Consider the following 21,919-nt stretch of genomic DNA (forward strand, 5'->3'; position numbering starts at 1 on the left):
GAGACCACATCTGGAGTATTGTGGACAGTATTGGTGAGACCACATCTGGAGGACTGTGGACAGTACTGGTGAGACCACATCTGGAGTATTGTGGACAGTATTGGTGAGACCATATCTGGAGTATTGTGGACAGTATTGGTGAGACCACATCTGGAGTACTGTGGACAGTACTGGTGAGGCCACATCTGGAGTATTGTGGACAGTACTGGTGAGACCACATCTGGAATACTGTGGACAGTATTGGTGAGACCATAGCTGGAGTATTGTGGAGATTATTGATGTGATCACATCTGCAGCAGTGTGGATAGTGTTGGTGGGGCCACACCTGGAGTATTATGTACAGTATCAGCCTCCTTATTGTAGGAAAGATGTAAGTTCAGAGAAGGTCGGCCAGATCAATACCCAACCTGTCCTCAATAATGACCTGATCTCACGTTAAGTCCTCCATTTCCCTCCCCACCCTACCCATACCTTCCCACAGTCTCCAGTGCCTCCCCTTCCAACCGCTCACATGCATGTCCTCCAGCTGCTTCTGAACTCCAAACTAAACCCACCCTCACCCCTGGCTCTGGCACACCCACCCATGATGTGGAGATGCCAGCGTTGGACTGGGGTAAACACAGTAAGAAGTCTGACAATACCAGGTTAAAGTCCAACCAATTTATTTGATAGTAAACTCACAAGCTTTCAGGGATTTGGTGAATTCACCTGACGAAGGGCAAACCCTGAAAGTTTGTGAGTTTACTATCAAATAAATTGGTTGGACTTAAACCTGGTGTTGTCAGACTTCTTACTGTGTACACCCACCCATCCCATTCATGGCTTCCTCCACCCTGCACACCACTACCCCCCCCAACACTCCTCACACTCCTACCCCTTTCTCTATAAGCCGCCAATCGCCCCCTCACCTGCAAACAGTCCGGGTTATTGCAGGCAAACTCTTTCCATTGCTCCAACGTGTAATGCTTGTGAATGGCAGTGAAGAGCGAGAACTGTGAGGGCAAATAAACAGCAGGGTGAGGAGGGGTGAAGAGGATCGGGGGGGATATGGGAAGGTGAGGGGAGGAGGGAGTGGGGGAGAGAAGAGGAGGGGTGGGGAGGGGGAAGTGGGGGGGTGAAAGGTAGGGGTGGGGAGAAGGGAGAGGGAGGGGTGAGGGAGGCAATGAGAGGGGAGGGGAAGGGAGAGGGGAGTGAAGGGATGGAGTGCCGTGGGGGTGGGGAGGGGAGGGGAGAGGGGAGAGAGGAGGTCAGACAGGATAAGGTTCAAGCACGGAAGAAAATTCCAGCGATAATTCACACTTATACAGCAACTTCCGTACTGCACAACCCTTTGAGGGGACGGGACCGCAAAACATAATTCAACAACGGGGAGACGATGGCCTAGAGGTCTTATCACTAGACTGTTAATCCAGAAACTCAGCTAATGTTCTGGGGACCTGGGTTCGAAACCCACCATGGCAGATGGTGGAATTTTAAGTCAATAAATCTGGAATTAAGAATCTAACCTGTACAGCACAGTACAGGCCCTTTGGCCCTCAATGTTGTGCCGAGCTTTGTCCAAACCCAGGATCAAGCTATTCCACTCTCTATCATTCCGGAGTGCCCCATGTGCCTAACCAATAACCGCTTGAAAGTTCCTAAAGTGTCCGACTCCACTATCACTGCAGGCAGTCCATTCCACACCCCAACCACTCTCTGAGTAAAGAAGCTACCTCGGACATCCCTTCTATACCTCCCACCATGAACCTTATAGTTATGCCCCCTGGTAACAGCTACATCCACCCAAGGAAATAGTCACTGCACGTCCATTCTATCTATTCTGCTCATCATCTTATAAACCTCTATTAAGCCGCCTCTCATCCTCCTCCGCTCCAAAGAGAAAAGCCCCAGCTCCCTCAACCTTTCCTCATAAGATCTACCCTCCAAAATAGGCAGCATCATGGTAAATCTCCTCTGCACTTTCTCCAATGCTTACACATCCTTCTTATAGGGAGGTGACCAGAACTGCACACAATATTCCAAATGTGGTCTCACCAAAGTCCTGCAGCATAACTCCGCGGCTCTTAAACTCAAACCCCGTTAATAAACACTGACACACTATCGGCCTTCTTCATGGCTCTATCCACTTGAGTGGCGTTCAAATTTGAACTACCAAAACAAATCACCTCGCACTTGCAAGAGTTAAACTCCATCTGTCACTTTTTGGTCCAGCTCTACATCCTACCATTGTCTCTTTGCAGCCTACAAGAGCCCTCCACCTCATCCACTATTCCAGCAATCTTGGTGCCATCAGCAAATTTACCGACCCACCTTTCAGCCCCCTCCTCCAAGTCACTGATAAAAATCACAAATAACAGAAGACCCACCACTGATCCCTGCGGAGGGTGTGGAGAGTCTGCAGAAGGATCTAGATAGGCTGGGCGAATGGGCCAGGAAATGGCAAATGGAATTTAATGTTGGCAAGTGTGAGGTGGTCCACTTTGGTAGGAAAAATGGTAGGAAGGACTATTACTTACGAGGCGAAAAACTGCAGCAGGCGACGGTGCAGAGGGACCTCGGGGTCCTTGTGCATGAGTCGCAAAAACCCAGCTTGTAGGTGCAGCAGGTGGTCAGGAAGGCGAATGGGATGCTGGCCTTCATAGCGAGGGGGATTGAATATAAAAGTAGGGAGGTCTTGCTGCAGCTGTATAGGGCATTGGTGAGGCCGCAGCTGGAGTACTGTGTGCAGTTTTGGGCGCCGCACCTGCGCAAGGATATTTTGGCCCTGGAGGGAGTGCAGAGGAGGTTTACTAGGCTGATACCGGAGTTGAGGGGATTGAGCTATGAGGAGAGGCTGAATAAACTAGGCTTGTACTCGTTAGAGTTTAGAAGAATGAGGGGAGATCTCATTGAGACGTATAAGATGATGAATGGGATGGATAGGATAGAGGTGGAGAGACTCTTCCCGCTCAAAAAAGACAGTAGGACTAGGGGGCACAGCCTCAAGATAAAGGGGAGGCGGTTTAGAACGGAGTTGAGGAGGAACTTCTTCACTCAAAGGGTGGTGAATCTCTGGAATTCTCTGCCCGTTGAAGTGGTGGAGGCTGCCTCGCTAAATATTTTTAAGAAGCGGGTTGATGGGTTCTTGATAAGAGAGGGGATTAAGGGTTATGGGGAGAGGGCGGGAAAGTGGAACTGAGCCACGACAGATCAGCCATGATCTTACTGAATGGCGGGGCAGGCTCGAAGGGCTAGATGGCCTACTCCTGCTCCTATTTCTTATGTTCTTATGGTACACTGCTGGTAACTGGTCTCCAGTCTGAAAATTTTCCATCCACCGCCACCCACTTGTATGACTTAGCCAGTTACTTATCCAATCGGCCAAATTTCCCCCTATCCCACACCTCCTTACTTTCTTTATGGGCCTATCATGGGGAACCTTATCAAATGCCTTACTACAATCCATGTGTATGACATCAACTGCTCCACCTTCATCTACACACACAGTTACCTCCTCAAAGAATTCAATCAAATTTGTGAGGCAAGACATACCCTTCACGAAACTGTGCTGACTATCCCAGATTAAGCTGCATCTTTCCAAATGATCATAAATCCTGTCCCTCAGGACCTTTTCCATTAACTTCCCGACCACGAAGTAAGACTAACAGGCCTACAATTACCAGGGTCATTCCTATTTCCTTTCTTGAACAGAGGAACAACATTCGCCACTCTCCAGTCCTCTGGCACTATCCCCGTGGACAGTGAGGACACAAAGATCAAAGCTAAAGGCTCTGCAACCTCATCCCTTGTCTCCCAAAGAATCCTAGGATATATCCCATCTGGCCCAGGGGACTTATCGACCCTCAGCTTTTTCAAAATTGCTAATACATCTTCCCTCAGAACATCTACCTCCTCCAACCTATCAGCCTGTATCACACTCTCATCCTCAAACACATGGCCCCTCCTCTCCTTGGTAAACAATGAAGAAAAGTATTCATTCATCACCTCTCTTATCTCTTCTGACTCCATGCACAAGTTCCCACTACTATCCTTGATTGGCCCTAACTGATTGGTCATTCTTTTATTTCTCACATAAGAGTAAAAAGCGTTTTCCTTTATCCAACCCGCCAAGAACTTCTCATGCCCCTTCCTAACTTTCCTAAGCCCTTTTTTAGCTCATTCCTTGCTTTCCAGTAACCCTCAATGACCCAACTGAACGTTGTTTTTTTCATCCTTATGTACGCTTCGTTTTTCCTCTTGATGAGACATTCAATTTCTTTTGTGAACCATGGTTCCCTCACTCAGTCATTTCCTCCCTGCCTAACAGGGACATACCTATCAAGGACATACAATATTTGTTCCACTTTTCATTTGTGCCCATACCTGACAGTTTCTTATGCTTCCTAAATTTTGCCTAATCGCATCATAATCACCCATGCCCCTATTATAAACCTTGCTCTGCCGCATGGCCCTATCCCTCTCCATTGCGATAATGAAAGACACTGAATTGTGGTCACTATCTCCTAAGTGCTCTCCCACAAGCAAATCTAATACTTGGCCCGGTTCATTACCCAGTACCAAGTCCAATGTGGTCCCACCTCTTGTCAGCCTATCCAGACATTGTGTCAGGAAACCCTTCTGCACACACTGTACAAAAAGTGCCCCAACCGAACTATAAAGGCTCCAATCACTATTTGGAAAGTTAAAGTCACCCATGACAACTACCCTGTGACCTCCACACCTATCCATCATCTGCTTTGCAATTTCCTCCTCCACATCTCTATTAATATGTGGAGGCCTATAGAAAACTCCTAACAACGTGACCACTGCTTTCCTATTTCTAACTTCAGCCCATATTACCTCAGTAGGCAGATGCCTTTCAGCTGCCATTAATTTATCCTTGATTAACAATGCTACTCCTCCACCTCTTTTACCGGCTTCCCTATTCTTACTGAAACATCTATACCTCAGAACTTCCAATAACCATTCCTGTCCCTTGCCTAATCGAGTCTCCGTAATGGCCACAACATCGTAGTCTTTTACAGATGCACCACAGAAAGCATTCTTTCTGGTTGTATCAAAGTTTGGTATGGGCTCCTGTTCTGCCCCAGACCACAAGAAACTACAAAAGGCCATGAATGCAGCCCAATCCATCATGCAACCCAGCCTCCCAACCATTCACTCCACCTACACTTCCCACTGCCTCAGAAAAGCAGCCAGCATAATTAAGGACCCCACGCACCCTGGACATTCTCTTATCCACCTTCTTCTGTCAAGAAAAAGATACAAAAGTATAAGGTCATGTACCAACCAACTCAAAAACAGCTTCTTCCCTGCTTCCATCAGACTTTTAAATGGACCTACCTTGTATTAGGCTGATTTTTCTACATCCTTTCATTTCCTTCTCTATGAATGGTATGCTTTGTCTGTATAGCACGCAAGAAACAATACTTTTCACTGTATCCTCACACGTGTGACAAAAATAACCAACTTGTCCATGCTGCCCTTTTTTTTAACCATCATGCCAGTCCTAACTGCCCACGTTTGACCCAAATCCCTCTACACCCATCTTATCCATGTAACTGTCTCAATGCTTTTTAAAAGACAAAATTGTACCCACCTCTGGCAGCTTGTTCCAGACACTCACCATCCTCTGGCAGCTTGTTCCAGACACTCACCACCCTCTGTGTGAAAAACTGCCCCTCTGGACACTTCTGTATCTCTCCCCTCTCACCTTAAACCTATGCCCTCTAGTTCTCCCCTACTTTTGGGAAAAGATATTGACTATCTTGCTGATCTATACCCTGCATTTTTTGTAGACATCCATAAGATCACCCCTCAGCCTCCTATGCTCCAGAGAAAAAAGTCCCAGTCTATCCAGCATCTCCTTATAACTCAAACCATCAAGTGCGAATAACATCCTGGGTGGTGGGGAGAAATTCCCTCGTGTGTGGCAGTGGGGGAGGAGGGAGGGTGTCCCCTTGACCTCAGCAAGTGGGGGAGGGCAGGGGTCTTCCCTGGTGCTCACAAGTGGTGGACCAGTACAGGCTCTATCAGACTCCGTCACACCAGTGCGACAGCAAATACCACACCACCAGATTTTTTTGTGCAGCCAGGTACCAGATGGTTAGCACTGATGCCTTACGACGCCAGGAACCTGGGTTCAAATATGGCCTCGAGTCAATTTTAAAATTCCAGGCTTTGATACAGCATGCTTGGAGGGCACAGCCTTAAAGTAAAGGGATGACCCTATAGAACTGAGATGAGAAGAAATTTCTTCAGCTGGGGTATGGCGAATCTGTGGAATTAATTGCCACAACGAGGCCAGGTCAATGAGTGTATTTAAAACACAGGTAGATTGGTTCTGGATTGGTGAGGGGGAATCAAAGGCTACGAGGAAAAGGCCAGACAGTAGGGTTGAGAAACTTAATCAGCTGTGATTGGTTGGTGGAGCAGACTCAATGAGCCAAATGGCCTACTTCTATTTCTAAATCTTAAGGAGGGGGGGATGTGACAGGAATAAGTGGGGTGAGGGGTTTAAGGAAACAGTTTAAGTTTTACTTTTATTTATGTCACACGTCAGCTTACATTAACACCACAATGAAGTTATTGTGAAAAATGCCCAAGTCGCCATAGTCTGGCACCTGTCCGAGTACACTGACGGAGAATTTAGCACAGCCAATGCATCTAACCAGCATATCTTTCAGACTATGGGAGGAAACTGGGGCACCCGGAAGAAACCCAGGCAGACACGGGGAGAGTGTGCAAACTCCACACGGACGGTGACCCAAGCCAGGGATCAAACCCAAGTCCCTGGCACTTTGTGGCAGCACTGGTAACCACTGTGCCACTGTGCCGTTCCCAAGTGTGTTTAAGTTGGAACATCCTAATCAGGGGAGGTAATGGCCTAAGTGGTATTATTGTTGGACCGTTAATTCAGAAACTGAGCTAACATTCTGGGGACCCGGGTGTGAATCCTGCCACGGTAGATGGTGAAACTTGAATTCAATAAAGAAAAAATATTAAGAATACTGAGCAATTAAAAATCTGCTGATGACTGTGATGGGGGGGGAGGCAGTGGCATAGTGGCATTATCCTTCGACCAGTAATCCAACTAATGCTCTGGGGACCCGGGTTCAAATCCCGCCATGCAGATGGTGGAATTTGAGTTCAGTTTAAAAAGCAATCTGGAATTAAGAATCTACTGATGACCATGAAACCATTGTCGATTGTCAGAAAAGCCAATCTGATTCACTAATGTCCTTTTATTGAATTCAAATCCCAGGATTTGAGTACAGCAATAGGGATGTTTTGCTGCAACTCTACAGGGTGTTGGTGAGGCCACACCTGGAGCATTGTGTGCAGTTTTGGTGTCCTCATCTGAGGAAGGGTGTCCTTGCTATAGAGGGAATACAGCGAAAGTTTACCAAGCTGATTGCTAGGATGGCAGGTCTGTCATATGAGGAGAGACTAAGTTGGTTAGGATTATATTCACTGGAGTTTAGAAGAGTGAGAGGGGATCTCATAGAAACTTACAAAATTCTAACAGGGTTAGAGAGGGTAGATTTAGCAAGAATGCTTCCGATGGGAGGGGGAGTCCAGAACTAGGAGGTCATAATTTGAGAAAAGGACTGAGTTGAGGAGAAATTTCTTTACCCAGAGGGTGGTGAATGTGTGGAATTCACTACCACAGAAAGTGACTGAGGCCAAACCGTTGTGTGATTTCAAGAAGGGATTAGATATAGTTAACTATCTGTGTGGAGTTTGCATGTTTTCCCTGTATCTGTGTGCGTTTCCTCTGAGTGCTCTGGCTTCTTTCTTCCCACAGTCCAAGTACGTGCAGGTTATGTGGATTGGCCATTCTAAATTGTTCATAGAACATAGAACCCTACAGTGCAGAAAGAGGCCCTTCGGCCCATCGAGTCTGCACCAAACACAATCCCACCCAAGCCCTACCCCCATATTCCTACATATTATACCCACTAATCCCTCTAACCTACGCATCCCTGGACACTAAGGGGTAATTTCTTAGCACGGCCAATCAACCTAACCCGCACATCTTTGGACTGTGGGAGGAAACTGGAGTACCCGGAGGAAACCCACTCAGACACGAAGGGAATATGCAAACTCCACACAGACAGTTCCTTAGTGTTGGGGGACGAGCAGGGTAAATAGATGGGGTTACGGGGATAGGGCCTGGGTGGGATTGTGGTTGGTGTAGGTGTGATGGGCTGAGCGGCCTCCTTCTGCACTGTTGGGATTCTACGATTCTGCTATAGAACAAAGAAAATTACAGCAAAGGAACGGGCCCTTTGGCCCTCCAAGCCTGCACCGACCATGCTGCCCATGTGAACTAAAATCCTCTACCCCTCCAGGAACCATATCCTTCTACTCCCATCCTATTCATGTATTTGTCAAGACGCCCCTTAAAAGTCACTATATCTGCTTCCACTACCTCCCCCAGCAGCGAGTTCCAAGAACACACCACCCTCTGTATAAAAAAAATTGCCTCGTATATCTCCTGTAAACTTTGCCCCTCGCATCTTCCACCTGTGCCCCACCCCCCCACAAACCCCCCACCAAGTTAGTGACTCTTCCGCCCTGGGAAAAAGTTTCTGACTATTCACACTGTCCATGCCCCTCCTAATCTGGTAGACTTCTATCAGGTCACCCCTTAACCTCTGTTGTTTCAATGAGAACAAATTTCTCCAACCTCTCCCCAAAGCTAATGCCCTCCATACCAGGCAACATTCTGGTAAATCTTTTCTGTACCCTCTCCAAAGCTTCCACATCCTTCTAGCAGTGTGGCGACCAGGGGATAAAGGGATCAAGGGATATGGGGGGAAGGGGAGAGAAATCAGGAAGGGGAGAGAAATTTGATGATCAATCATGATCAAAATGAATGACACAGTGGACTCAAATGGCCAACTCCTGCTTCTAGTTTCTGTGATTTTACATCCTTACCTGGTGTGGCCCACATGTAACTCCAGAACCTCCCCTCCCCACCCCCACCACCTCCCCATGGTCCTTTCCAGCTGACTAATCCCTGTGGTTATCTGGCCCGTTTGTATTTGCGTACGTACCTTGCTGAGTGCTTTGGCCATCTCAAACGTCCCCACCGAGTCCATGTTGGCAGCCACGATGGGAATGCCGCTGTACGACTGCTTGGAGTTTCGGAACGTGAAAGACCGGAGGAGATCCACCTGGAAAATCATCCGGGATAATAACGAGCATGAAAAGAAACATTCCCACCATCCCTCCCCCCCAACAACACGGGCGCATCTATCTGCACTTTCACTCTCTCTCCCTGTCACCACCCACCCAACCCCCCAACAAGACCCCCAACAATGTGAGGTGGGTCAAAAAATTGCTAGGTACAAGCGGTAGCACCTTCCCCACCACTATAGTCTGAATTGAGGAGGGGTGATGGGTGGCGGTCGCATCTACATTTCAATTTCCCCTTCATCACTTAAGGAAAACCGCCTTCTTCCTGCAGCCTACACGAATATACAAATTCCTTTGGAAAGCCCTCCCAGCTCAACCATCATCTCTTCCCATGATAAATTAACACAACACAAAAGATTTGAAACCAACTTGGGCAGCACGGTGGCACAGTGGTTAGCACTGCTGCCTCACAGCATCAGGGATCCGGGTTTAATTCCTGGCTTGGGTCACTCTCTGTGTGGAGTCTGCATGCTCCCCCACTGTCTGCATGGGTTTCCTCTGGGTTCTCCAGTTTCCTCCCATAGTCCAAAAATGTGTGGGTTAGGTGGATTGTCCATGCTAAATTGTCCCTTATGTCAGGGCAACTAGCTAGGGTAGATGCACAGGGATACAGCCGGGGTGAGATTGTGGCCAGTGCAGACTCAATGAGCCGAATGGCCTCTTTCTGCACTGTAGGATTTTATGAACCTATTTATAGAAAAAAAATGAAACAACGCTCAGTATCCCTCAGCATAAGATGTATGAGGAGCATCTGAGGACTCTGGGTCTGTACTCGATGGAGTTTAGAAGGTTGGTGGGGATGAGGGATCTCATTGAAATTAACAGAATACTGAAAGGCCTGGATAAAGTGGACGCGAGGAAGATGTTTTCAATAGTCGGAGAGACTCGGGTCTGAACGGGACAACCCTTCAAAACTGAGATGAGGAGGAATTTCTTCAGCAGAGGGTGGTGATTCTGTGGAGTTCATTACCACAGGAAGCTGTGGAGGCCAGATCATTGAGTGTTTTTAAGACAGAGTTGGATAGGTTCTTGATTGGTGAGGGATATCAAAGGCAGAGGAATGGGGTTGAGAAACCTATCAGTTGTGATCGAATGGCAGAGCAGACTCGACGGGCTGAATGGCCAAATTTTGCTCCAACTAGAAGCAGGAGGAGGACATTCAGTCCTTTGAGCCTGTTCCACCATTCATTTTGATCATGGCTGATCATCAAATTCAATATCCTGATTCTCCCCTTCCTCCTGTATCCCTCAATCCCTTTAGCCCCAAGAGCTATATCTAATTTCTTCCTGAGATCAAATAGAAACATAGAAACACCTTAGGATCTTATGACTCAGGGAGAAGTTTTTTTTTCCCTGATTCATTGGATGTAGGGAGTCACCGGCAGGGCCCCAGCATTTCTTGCCCATGCCTAATTGCCCCCGTTGAGCTGACTGTGGGCCTCGCTCATGCCCTTCCAGAAAGAGAGGGCAGCAGTTAATTGTCACAGGTGGGGATTGGGAGTCACAGGTAGGCCAGACCAGGTCAGGGTGACAGATTTCCTCTTCATAGGGTGGGGAGAGTGGCACAGTGGTTAACACGGGTCCCTCACAGCACCAGAGGCCCAGGATCTCTTCCCGGCTTGGGTCACTGACTGTTCAGTTCTCCTCGTGGCAGTGTGGATTTCCTCCGGGTACTCCAATTTCCTCCCACAATCCGAAAGACGCGCTGGTTAGGTGGATTGGCTATGTTAAATTCTCCCTCGGTGTACCCGAACAGGTGCCAGAGTGTGGCAGCTAGGGGAATTTCACAATAACTGCATTGCAGTGTTAATGTAAGACTACTTGTGATACTAATAAATTTCTGCTCACATCTCCACTGCTACTTTTGCCTTTAAATCTTCTTTCCATCCCTCATCCCGTTCTCAATCCATTCGTCAGTGGGAACGGTACCTCCCCCCACTGGCTGTTCCGATCACTCCCTTGTGATTTTGAACACCTCCATCAAATCTCCTCTTTCGACCTTTTATCTTCTCCAAGGCGGCAGCGGTGGGGTGGGGAGGGGTAGGAAATGACGAGGCTGAGGTTGTGTCCACTTTCCCTTCCCTCTGCTCCTGGCCTTGGCACTCAGTGACAGATAACCAGGATGCGAGAAGAGGTGAATCATAAGGTGCAGAAGGAGGCCATTTGGCCCATCCAGCCTGCACCTACAACAGTCCCACCCAACCCCTATCCCATAATCCCACGCATTTACCCTGCTAATCCCCCTGACACTAAGGGTCAATTTAATATGGCCAATCTCCCTAACCTGCACATCTTTGGACTGTGGGGGAAACCGGAGCACCTGGACGAAAAGCACACAGACACAAGGAGATTCCGCACAGTGACCCATGGCGGGAATCAAACCTGGATCCCCGGCACTGTACAGCAGTCCTGGGGGTGGGCGAGCTGGTGACACTAGTGCTCCCATATCCAGAGGGTGACGAGACTGGCAGTTCCATCCGTCACTCTGCGTTTCCCTTCCTCCACTCCCAAGCTGCACCCCCCCGACCGAGATAGGGCACTCAGATTTTGTTTTTATTCCAATTCAATTAAATCAAGTCCAATTCAGAGTCTCAACAAGTTGAGACATTCACGATCCAAGCTGACAAGACAGGTCTCTCACCTCCTGTCTTGGGCTTGATCTATATGGTCCAAACTGATTGAAGTAGGCATACCAAAAGGCCGAGATGCCGCTTTTAAAAATTGCTTCAAATGAAGCTTAAACGTAACCTAATGACTTCAACCAAGCACAGTATGTCGATGTGACATTTGATCTTAGCCAAAAGGCCGAGAAGCAGGAACAGGGAGGGAGGGCTGGCAGCCTCTGTATCCTGTGGTTGACAGGCCTCCAATTACACCTGCCGCCACTCCACTTTTCCCCCTTCTTCCGTTCCTGGGGTGGGCTCAGATAGCGTGCTCGATGACACATAACCAGGGTGTGTGGAGAAGTGGGGGAGATGGCTGGTGCCACTGCTGCTTCAGTATTCAAGGGCGGGTTGGCAGTCACATTCGCTGCTCCAGTGCCTCTTCCTCCGCTCCTGCGCCCCAGACAGGGCGCTCTGTGACAGATACTCAGGGTGCGTGGTGAGGTGTTGGGAGGGAGGGCTAGCACTGCTGCAGCGTCCTTCCCTGGAGAGTGGCTGGCAGTCACATCCACCACGCCTATTGACCTTCCTCTGGTCTTGGGCAGGGTAGAAATAGGGCACTCCATGACGGGCTGCGCGGAGATGGCAGTGGTGGGTGTTCCGTGTACCTCGCTGCGGCTCTTCAACGTGCTGCGTTTGGGCCGCAGCAGGACGTCCTTGAAGTCCAGCTTGATGTCATTGTCAATGCGGGGCATCTTCTCAGGCCTCTGATTGCCACCTCCTTGTCCACTTTGGTCAACTGAGGATGATGGGAAGGGGGGGGAGGGCAACTTCCAGACGCCGCGTGCCTCTGTCCCCACGTGATCTTGAAACGCCCGACCGTTGACAGTTGGCCGGCGTCACGTGGCGACTCGAGGATGGGGGGAGGGGAGGGTCTCGCGCTTCCCGCTCTGTTCCCCGGCGCAAGCGCGGACGATCAGATCAACGCGCTAGACTGTGGGCTGCGGGAGGGCGGGCGAGGAAGGGACAGTGCGCATGCACGTCCCTTCCGGATTCAGCGCCAGCCCCCTCCCCGCCGCCAATGCCCCGGAATGACGCCAATCGGAGAGTCAGCCGGACCGCCTTCTCTTCCCCAACTGCCTGCTGGGAAATGTGGTTCTCCCGCTCCCCCTCTGCCCAGCCCCACCATTGAGCCAAAGGGATCAGTGGACTCCAACTCCCGTCCTGCTCCGCGCGCGCTACCGGAAACAGATGTGACGTCGGGCTGCGGCCGAAAGCAGACGCGAGCACTGATTGGCTGCTCGGAGGCGGCAGCTCCGGAAGTGATTGTGGCCAGTGGGTTAAGGCAGAGGAGAGCAGAGAGGAGCAGCAGCTTCAGCATCATGTTGATTAAAGTAAAGGTGAGGCGGCAGCAGGAAAGCGACGCAGTGATTACCCTCCATTCATGTCCCCTTTATCCCCCACTTTGGACTCCGTCGGTGTCTTCCCCCCTCCCCCGGCTTGGTCCCCATCGGTATCTCTCCAGTCCGCCCCCCCCCCCCCCCCCCGGCTTGGCCCCTGTCGGCATCCCCCCGCCTGCTTGTGCCCCTCCCCCGGACCCCCCCCCCTCCCCCCCCATCCCCTCCCCGGACTGCGCCTGACCCTGCCCTCACCTGTGCCTCTGCGCCCTGGACCCCACCCCCACCCCTTTGGGCCAACCCGTCCCCTATGCTCAATAATCCAGCTGCGTTTTAAGTGTGAAGTTCATTTATTCGTGTTGCAAAGAAGTTTACATTAACACTGCAATGCAGTTATTGTGAAATTCCCCTAGCTGCCACACTCTGGCACCTGTTTGGGTACACTGAGGGAGAATTTAGCATAGCCGATTCACCTAACCTGCATATCTTTGCATACTAAGGTGCAGTTTAGCATGACCAATCCACCGAACCTGCACACCTTTAGCTTGAGAGGAAACTGGAGCACCTGGAGGAACCCAAGCAGACATGGGGAAAATGTGCAGACTCTGTCCAGGATTCACCGGAGACCAGGAATTGAACCTGAGTCCCTGTCACTGAGGTAGCAGTGCTAACCACTGTCCAAGAGTGCCACCCACTCGCACCCTTGCATGCACTCCTGATGGTGGACACAAAATGAAAAACTTTGACTAACTGTCTCACTTTGATTCTTGCTGTGGGGGGAGCATGGACCTGAGATGAGGAGAAATTTCTTCCCTCGGAGAGTTGCGAATCTTCGGAATTGTCTAGGGATTCACCCCCTTGTCAGAACATGTTTGAGACTGGAATGGACATATATGGGGAGGTGATGGCCTGGTGGTATTATCACTAGACTATTTAATCCAGAAACTGATATAATGTTGGGGACGTGAGTTTGAATTCCACCATGGCAGATGGTGAAATTTGATTTCAATAAAGAAAAAATATTCCGCAATTAAAAATCTACGATGACCGTGAAACCGTTATTGATTGTCGGACAAACCCACCTGGTTCACTGATGTGCTTACCTAATTTGGCGAACGTGTGACTGCAGAGCCACACAGCAATGTGGTTGACTCTCAACAGCCCTCCAAAAGGCAAGTAGGGATGGGTAATAAATGCTGGATCCAGCCAGTGACGCCAATGTCCTACAAATGAATAAAAATAATTTTTGGGGGCTTTGGAATTGGGGATCTAGAACTGAGGGAACAAGGCAGGAATGTGCTGAGGTCGAAGATCAGCCACTGAAGGAAATGGTGTGGCAGCTTGAGGAGCCAAATGGCTGCCCCTGTTCTTGTGAGTGGATTCTGGGAAAGGCGGCGTAGGGAGAGCTAGACTGCAATATGGCAACCTGTAGACCTTGCCTAAATTGTGTTTTATTTCCCTTTCAGACGCTCACCGGCAAAGAGATTGAAATTGACATCGAACCCACTGACAAGGTGAGAAATCGGTGTGCCCTGGGGCTGCCTTGTCCTCATCCTGCCGGGTGTGCGATTTGCCTGCCTGCCTCGTGGTGTCGCCCTGCCTCTCTTTGTGCACCCTTTCACTATGTGAATATGTGTACCTCATCAATGCTTTCTTTCTACAGTCCAAAGACACTGGTTTAAAGTTTATTTATTTATTAGTGTCACAAATAGGCTTACATTAACACTGCAATGAAGTTATTGTGAAAATCCCCTAGTTGCCACACTCCGATGCTCGTTTGGGTACACTGAGTGGGAACTTAGCACAGCCAATGCATCTAACCAGCACATCTTTAGTACTGTGGGAGGAAACCGGAGCACTCGGAGGAAACCCACGCCAACATTTGATTTTATTATTGTCACATGTATTAACATACAGTGAAAAGTAATATTTCTTGTGCGTTATACAGACAAAACATACTGTTCATGGAGAAGGAAATGAGAGCGTAGCATGTACTATTACAGTCATAGTTAGGGTGTAGAGAAAGATCAACTTAATGCAAGGTAGGGCCATTCAAAAGTCTGACAGCAGCAGAGAAGAAGCAGTTCTTGAGTCGGTATGTATGTGACTTCAGACTTTTGTATCTTTTCCCCGAAGGAGGAAGGGGAAGAGAGAATGTCCGGGGTGCGTGGGGTCCTTAATTCTGCTGGCTGCTTTGCTGAGGCAGCGGGAAGTGTAGACAGAGTCAGTGGATGAGAGACTGGTTTGTGTGATCAATTGGGCTACATTCACGACCTTTTGTAGTTTCTTGTGGTCTTGGGCAGAGCAGGAGCGATACCAAGCTGTGATATAACCAGAAAGAATGCTTTCTGTGGTGCACTTGTGAAAGTTGGTGAGAGTTGTAGCTAACGTCAAATTTCCTTAGCCTTCTGAGAGACTAAAGGTGTTGGTGGGCTTTCTTAACTATGGTGCCGGCATGAGGGTCCAGGACAGGTTGTCGGTGATCTGGACACCTGAAAACTTGAAGCTCTCGACCTTTCTACTTCGTCCCCGCTGATGTAGACGGGGCATGTTCTCCTTCATACTTCCTGGAGTCGATGACGATCTCCTACGATTTGTTGCAATTGAGGGAGAGATTATTGTTGCCACACTAGTTCACCTAATTCTCTATCTCATTAATGTACTCTGTCTCATCATTGTTCGAGATCTGACCCACCATAGTGATGTCGTCAGCAAATTTGAAAATTGAATTGGAGGGGAATTTGGCGACACAGATGGGTAATGACATGGGGAGAACGTGCAAACTCCACACTGACAGTGACCCAAGCTGGTTATCAAACTGGAGTCCTTGGCACTTTGAGGCAGCTGTGTTAACCACTGTATCATCGTGCCACCCTGTCTAAAGGATAAGGGAGGATCTGTCCTTGGCAGGTCCTTTTCCAAGAGCTACTTGTCCCTCCAAAGTTTTGGCTTTTCTGCAACTGGATTATAATTGAGCACTTTTAATTTTCTCATTCAACAATTAATCTTAGGAATGATATTCCTTCTAATCTCCACTCATGTTGTGGAATCAGATTAATTCAGTTGGTACACTGCTGCCTCACTGTGGTTAGCAGTGCTGCCTCACAGCGCCAGGGTCCCGGGTTCAACTCCCGGTACTCCGGTTTCCTCCCACAGTCGAAAAATGTGTGGGTTAGGTAGATTGACAATGCTAAATTGCCCTTTAGCATCAGTGGAGCTAGCTATAGTAAATACATGGAGTTATGGGGATAAGTCAGTTCAAAAATCTGATGGCAGTGGGAAGACGCTGTTCTTGAGTCGGCCGGTGCTTGTCCTCAGACTTTTGAACCTGACTGAAGATGGTGGAAGAGACTATGTCCGTGGTGTGGAGGGATCCTTGACTATGCTCACTTCTTTTCCGAAGAAGTGTGGATGACGTCAATATATGGGAGACTGGGCTATGTTCGTGCCCCTTTGTAGTTCCTTGAGGTCTTGGAAGAGCAGGAGCCATACCGAGCTGTGATACAACCAGAAATAATGCTTTCTATTGTGCATCTGTAAAAGTTGGTGGGAGTTGTAGTGGATATGCAAATTTTCTTAGTCTCCTGAGAAAGTAGATGGGCATTATTAACTATAGTGTTGCCATGGGAGTCAAGGACAGGTTCTCCCCATGTCTGTGTGGGTTTCCTCTGGGTGCTCCAGTTTCCTCCCATAGTCCAAAGGGTTAGGTGAATTAGACATGCTAAATTGTCCCTTAGTGGCAGAGGGATTGGCAGGATAAATGTGTGTGTGCGCGGTGGGGGAGCATTGTTGTTGCAGGAATAAGATCTGGGTGGAATTGTGGTCAGTTAAGACTTGATGGCCTCCTTCTGCACTGTAGGGATTCTATATTGCTGTTCCCCCGCTCCTTCCTCAGCCCCAACTAACCACCAGCCTCCAACCCTTGGCTGACACCCCTTCCCCCTCATCCTCGCCCTAGCTCTCCCCTATCCAGTCAGGCCTCTCGCCCCTCCACTACCCCATGTCTTGGTTCCTCATCACTCCCCATTACCAACTTGCAACTGGACCCAGCCAGCTGTCTACCAGAGCAGGTCAGAGGCTGGGAATCCTGTGGAGAGTAACTCACCTCCTGTCTCCCCCCAAATCTTATCCACCATCTACGAGGCACAAGTCAGAGAAATCAGAAGCAGGAGGAGGCCATTTGGCCCATTAGAGTCTGCTCTGCCTTTCATTAAGTTTTTTAAAGGTAGTTTATCAGTGTCACCAATAGGCTTGCATTAACACTGCAATGAAAATCCCCTAGTTGCCACACTCCAGCACCTTCATGGCTACACTGAGGGAGAATTTAGTATGGCAAATGCACCTAACCGCCTCATCTTTTGAACTGTGGGAGGAAACCGGAGAATCCGGAGGAAACCCATGCGGACATGAGGGAGAATGTGCAGATTCCACACAAACAGTGACCCAAGCCAGGAAATTGAACCCAGGCTCTGGCACTATGAAGCAGTAATGCTAACCACAGTACCACACCACAATACTTAGCGCCTGTCCCTAAATGCCCCGTGAGAAGGTGGTGGATGAGCCCCCCCTCCTTGAACCCACTGCAGTCCCTGTGTGGTCTGGGTAACACACACAAGTGCTGTTAGGGAGGGAGTTCTGGGATTTGGACCCCAGCCACAGTGAAGGAACGGCCGATATATTTCCCAGTCGGGATAGTGAGTGGGGCTTGGAGGGGGAACTTGCACGTAGTGTTTCCCATGTGTTTGTTGCCCTTGTCCTTCCAGACGGTTGGGGTGGTGGGTTTGGAAGGTGCTGATGAAGGAGCCTCGGCGAGTTGCTACGGTGCATCTTGTGGACAGTACACACACAACAATCAGAAGGACCTTGGGGTCTGGGTCCAAAGGACTCTTAAATCGGCCTCGCAGGTGGAGGATGTGGTTAAGAAGGCGTATGGCGTACTGACCTTCATCAATCGAGGGATTAAGTTTAGGAGTCGGAAGACAATGTTGCAGCTTTATAAGACCCTGTTCAGACCCCACTTGGAGTACTGTGCTCGGTTCTGGTCGCCTCGTTACAGGAAGGATGTGGAAGCTATTGAGAGGGTGCAGAGGAAATTTACAAGGATGTTGCCTGGATTGGGAGGCATGCCTTATGAGGATAGGTTGAGGGAGCTCGGTCTTTTCTCCTTGGAGAGACAAAGGATGAGAGGTGACCTGATAGAGGTTTATAAGATGTTGAGAGGTATAGATAGGATGGATTCTCAGAGGCTTTTTCCCCGGGCTGAAATGGTCGCTACGAGAGGACACAGGTTTAAGGTGCTGGGGAACAGGTACAGAGGAGATGTCAGGGGTAAGTTTTTCACTCAGAGGGTGGTGGGTGAGTGGAATCGGCTGCCGTTGGTGGTGGTGGAGGCAAATTCAGTAGGGTCTTTTAAGAGACTTCTGGATGAGTACATGGAACTTAATAGAATTGAGGGTTATAGGTAAGCCTAGTAGGTATGGATATCATCGGCGCAACTTGTCAGCCGAAGGGCCTGTTTGTGCTGTAGTTTTTCTATGTTCTAACTGCTGTCACTGTGCATGAGTGGTGGAGAGAGCGAATGTTTGGGATGCGTTGCCTATCAAGGTGGGGCTGCTTTGTCCTGGGTGGTGCTGAACTTAGTAAGTATATGACTGCCCTGCTGCCTCACAGGCCCAAGGGTACATTTAAAATTCAGCTATGTTTACACGATGCAATGCTTGAGCTGGAACTAATATAGGTTAGCAGTTAAGAATTGTCTTTTGTCATTTTTAAATATTTCAATTGGAAAAATTAACCTAATTCATTCATTATGGGTAAACTGTTTTGTTGAATAAAGTTTGTTTTGATAAAACCTGTCAATAGAAATACTTTATCCCCACACTAATGTCAAAAAAAATGTTGTGTGAGCTAAGTGCATTGGTCATGCTAAACATTCTCCCTTAATGTACTCGAACAGTTGCCAGAATGTGGTGACTTGTAGATTTTCACAGGAACTTCTTCACTTTGTTGACGTAAGCCAACTTGTGACACAAAATAAAGTTAAAGGTGAGTCTCCTTGATTGGGCAGGCAATTACAGCCTCAATCAGGGAGCTCATCCTCCAAGTGGTCAACCTCTTTACAGAGATCCTCCCTCAAGTCCAGAGCCATAAATGTTGCTGTCAAGGACAGCAGAACAAAGACACAAGAGTGCCAAAAAGAGTTATGCGGGCAATGTGCATTGGCTGTGCTAACTTCTCCCTCAGTGTATCCAAACAGGTGCTGGAGTGTGGTGACTGGAGGATTTTCGCAGTAATTTCATTGTAGTGTTAATGTGAGCACACTGGTGACACTAAATAAATAAACTTTAAATGCTGGGCATGGCCAGTGATGCCCCCATCCCTCAAGTGGTGTCTGATAGGCCGCACGGTTAGCACTGCTGCCTCGCGTTGGCCAGGGACCCAGGTTGGATTCCCTGCTCGGGTCACTGTCTGTGTGGAGTTTGCACATTCTTCCTTTGTCTGGGTGGGTTTCCTCCAGGTGCTCCGGTTTCCTCCCACCGTCTAAAGATGTGCAGGTGGGTTGGCCATGCTAAATTGCCCCTTAGTGCCAGGGGGATTAGCAGGATAAATATGTGGGGCTATGGGAATAGGGCCTTGTTGAGTGTCTCCTGTTATTGTCCTGAGACAATGTCTGCTGTCGGTTCTGCGTTGCAGGTGGAGCGAATAAAAGAACGGGTGGAGGAAAAGGAGGGGATCCCCCCACAGCAGCAACGCCTCATCTACAGCGGGAAGCAGATGTGAGTACTGGTTAGCAGTTTTATAGGTAAATAGTGAATCACAGAAAACTAGTACACAGATACTGCAGGTAATAAGGAAGGCAAATCAAATTCTGGCATTCGTTGCTAAAGAGATCATTCTCCCCGTGTCTGCGTGGGTTTCCTCGGGGTGCTTCGGTTTCCTTCCACACTCCAAAGATGTGCAGGTTAGGGTGGATTAGCCATGCTAAAGGGGTGGTGGCACATTGCAACCTCACAGTGCCAGAGACCTTGGTTCAATTCCTGTCTCGGGTCACTGTCGGTGTGGAGTCTACGTATCCTCTGAAAGACGTGCTGGCTGGGTGAATTGGCCGTGCTAAATTCTTCCTCGGTGCACCCAAACAGTTACTGAAGTATAGCGACTGGGGGATTTTCACAGCAACGTAATTGCAGTGTTAATGCAAGCCCACTTGGGGCACTAATAAACAAACAAAGATGTGCGGGTTAGGTAGATTGGCCATGAAAAATTTCACCTTAGTGTCTGACCTGAAAGGTAGTGCATCTGGTGGAGCAGCACACCCTCTTCTGGCACCGGGGCACCTGGAGAGGGGGGGTGCAACTCTTTGGAGCTGGAAGGTTGTGAGGCATGGGGTTTGGGCCCAGAGGCGTGACTGAGTTGGGAGTGGGGTAGTGGGGAGAGGCATGGTGGGTGGGTGGGTGGGGGGACAGCTTTCAAATTGTGATTTTTATCTTCTTTTTCACCCCCTCCCCCTCCCCCGAACATACAGGAATGATGAGAAAACAGCAGCAGACTACAAGATCCAAGGAGGGTCAGTGCTACACCTGGTGTTGGCTCTAAGAGGTGGAGCACGATGATCAGAGACAGACATCGAGTTGGACAAAGAGGGACAAGGGTGGGAAGGGGCCAATTTTCCCTTCCGGTGCATGGAATTTTCTGGAATCTCTATATCCACTTACCCGTTTCCCCTCTCTCTTCCTCACCCAAACCCCCTCCTGTTCTCCACACCGACAGTGCACAGAATTTTCTGCAACCCGTACACCCATTTATCTATTCCCCCCCACACCTCCCCCCGCAACCTAAATCCCCTGTGTCTCTCCCCGCAACCCTCCTGCCACCCACTCTCCCTGCCGACAGTGTTGGAATTTTCTGGAATTTGTACAGCCACGTGCCCGGTTTTCCCCTACGTGCCCCTTTCTCTTCTTCTTCTTCTTCTTCTTCTTCTTCTTCTCCTCCTCCTTCTCCCCCCCCCCCCCCCCCCCCCACCCCGCCGCCCCCTGCAACCCCTCAGCTGATGCCAAACTCCCTCTTGTTTTCCCTGCCGACAGTGTTGGAATTTTCTGGAATCTCTGACACCCGCTTGTCCATTTCCCCTCTCCCACCACCCCAAATCTCTCAGCTGATGCAAAAAAACACTCCCCCATTGCTTTCCTCCCTACAAGCCGCCAACAATGCATCGGTTAGACTCGGCAGTTCACAATGCACATCTGTTTCGTGTTTTATTTTTAGCTACAGGTGTATCACCGCTTAATTGATTGCAAAGGAGTTTTCCCTCTTCCCTCCAATCCCACCCCCCTCACCTCCAGAGACTGGGGGCGAGGTGTGGGGACACCCCTGGTCCTTATTGGTTTGGTTGGTTCTGACTTAAAACATCCAGCCCATATGTGGGGCCAGTTGTAGATGGAGAAATAAAATTGTTCAACTGGCTGATTTTTGGTGTTCATACTGTCTTGCTTCTCATGTGTCAGGGTTTTCTCTGTTTTTTAACCCAGCCCACCTTTTTTCTTCAGGGGGGCGTGGGCATGAGGAGAAAGCACTCCTTTGTTGCAAGGATCACAATATTTTGTTTGTCTTGATTTATTATTGCCACATGTTGTCACATCTCACTGGATCCAGAGTGAGGTATCTAAATGGATACAAAATTGGCTCCTTGACAGAAGCCAGAGGGTGGTTGTAGAGGGT

At 49.1% G+C, this 21,919-nt stretch overlaps 2 protein-coding genes across 2 annotated transcripts in view; one reads left to right on the forward strand and one right to left on the reverse strand.

Moving 5' to 3' along the window:
* LOC145363457 (GMP reductase 2) overlaps window positions 1-12,854 on the reverse strand; it is a 39,206-nt gene extending 26,352 nt beyond the window's left edge. Inside the window, exons 1-3 of the mRNA XM_080218660.1 lie at window positions 12,476-12,854; window positions 9,063-9,182; window positions 909-992 (exon numbers count right to left, since the gene is read on the reverse strand). Coding sequence (XP_080074786.1) covers window positions 909-992; window positions 9,063-9,182; window positions 12,476-12,562 — 291 coding nt within the window. The 5' untranslated portion in view covers window positions 12,563-12,854. The remainder of the gene's footprint in view (window positions 1-908; window positions 993-9,062; window positions 9,183-12,475) is intronic.
* A 242-nt stretch (window positions 12,855-13,096) lies between these two features.
* LOC145363472 (ubiquitin-like protein NEDD8) lies at window positions 13,097-21,185 on the forward strand. Its single transcript, XM_080218670.1, has 4 exons — window positions 13,097-13,207; window positions 14,671-14,718; window positions 19,898-19,980; window positions 20,727-21,185. Exons 1-4 carry the CDS (start codon window positions 13,190-13,192, stop codon window positions 20,812-20,814), a joined length of 237 nt encoding a protein of 78 aa, XP_080074796.1. The 5' UTR covers window positions 13,097-13,189; the 3' UTR covers window positions 20,815-21,185.
* Window positions 21,186-21,919: the final 734 nt, after the last annotated feature.

This window comes from Carcharhinus amblyrhynchos, unplaced genomic scaffold (genome assembly GCF_965287045.1).
Source record: "Carcharhinus amblyrhynchos unplaced genomic scaffold, sCarAmb.v2.hapA scaffold_39, whole genome shotgun sequence".
In the NCBI taxonomy this organism is placed as follows: domain Eukaryota; kingdom Metazoa; phylum Chordata; class Chondrichthyes; order Carcharhiniformes; family Carcharhinidae; genus Carcharhinus; species Carcharhinus amblyrhynchos.

Bases quoted from the DNA above. Each gene is read 5' to 3' on its own strand.
- LOC145363472 (XM_080218670.1), top strand. The intron at 14,719-19,897 runs GTGAGAAATCGG...TCTGCGTTGCAG, and splicing joins ACATCGAACCCACTGACAAG to GTGGAGCGAATAAAAGAACG. The intron at 19,981-20,726 runs GTGAGTACTGGT...CCGAACATACAG, and splicing joins ATCTACAGCGGGAAGCAGAT to GAATGATGAGAAAACAGCAG.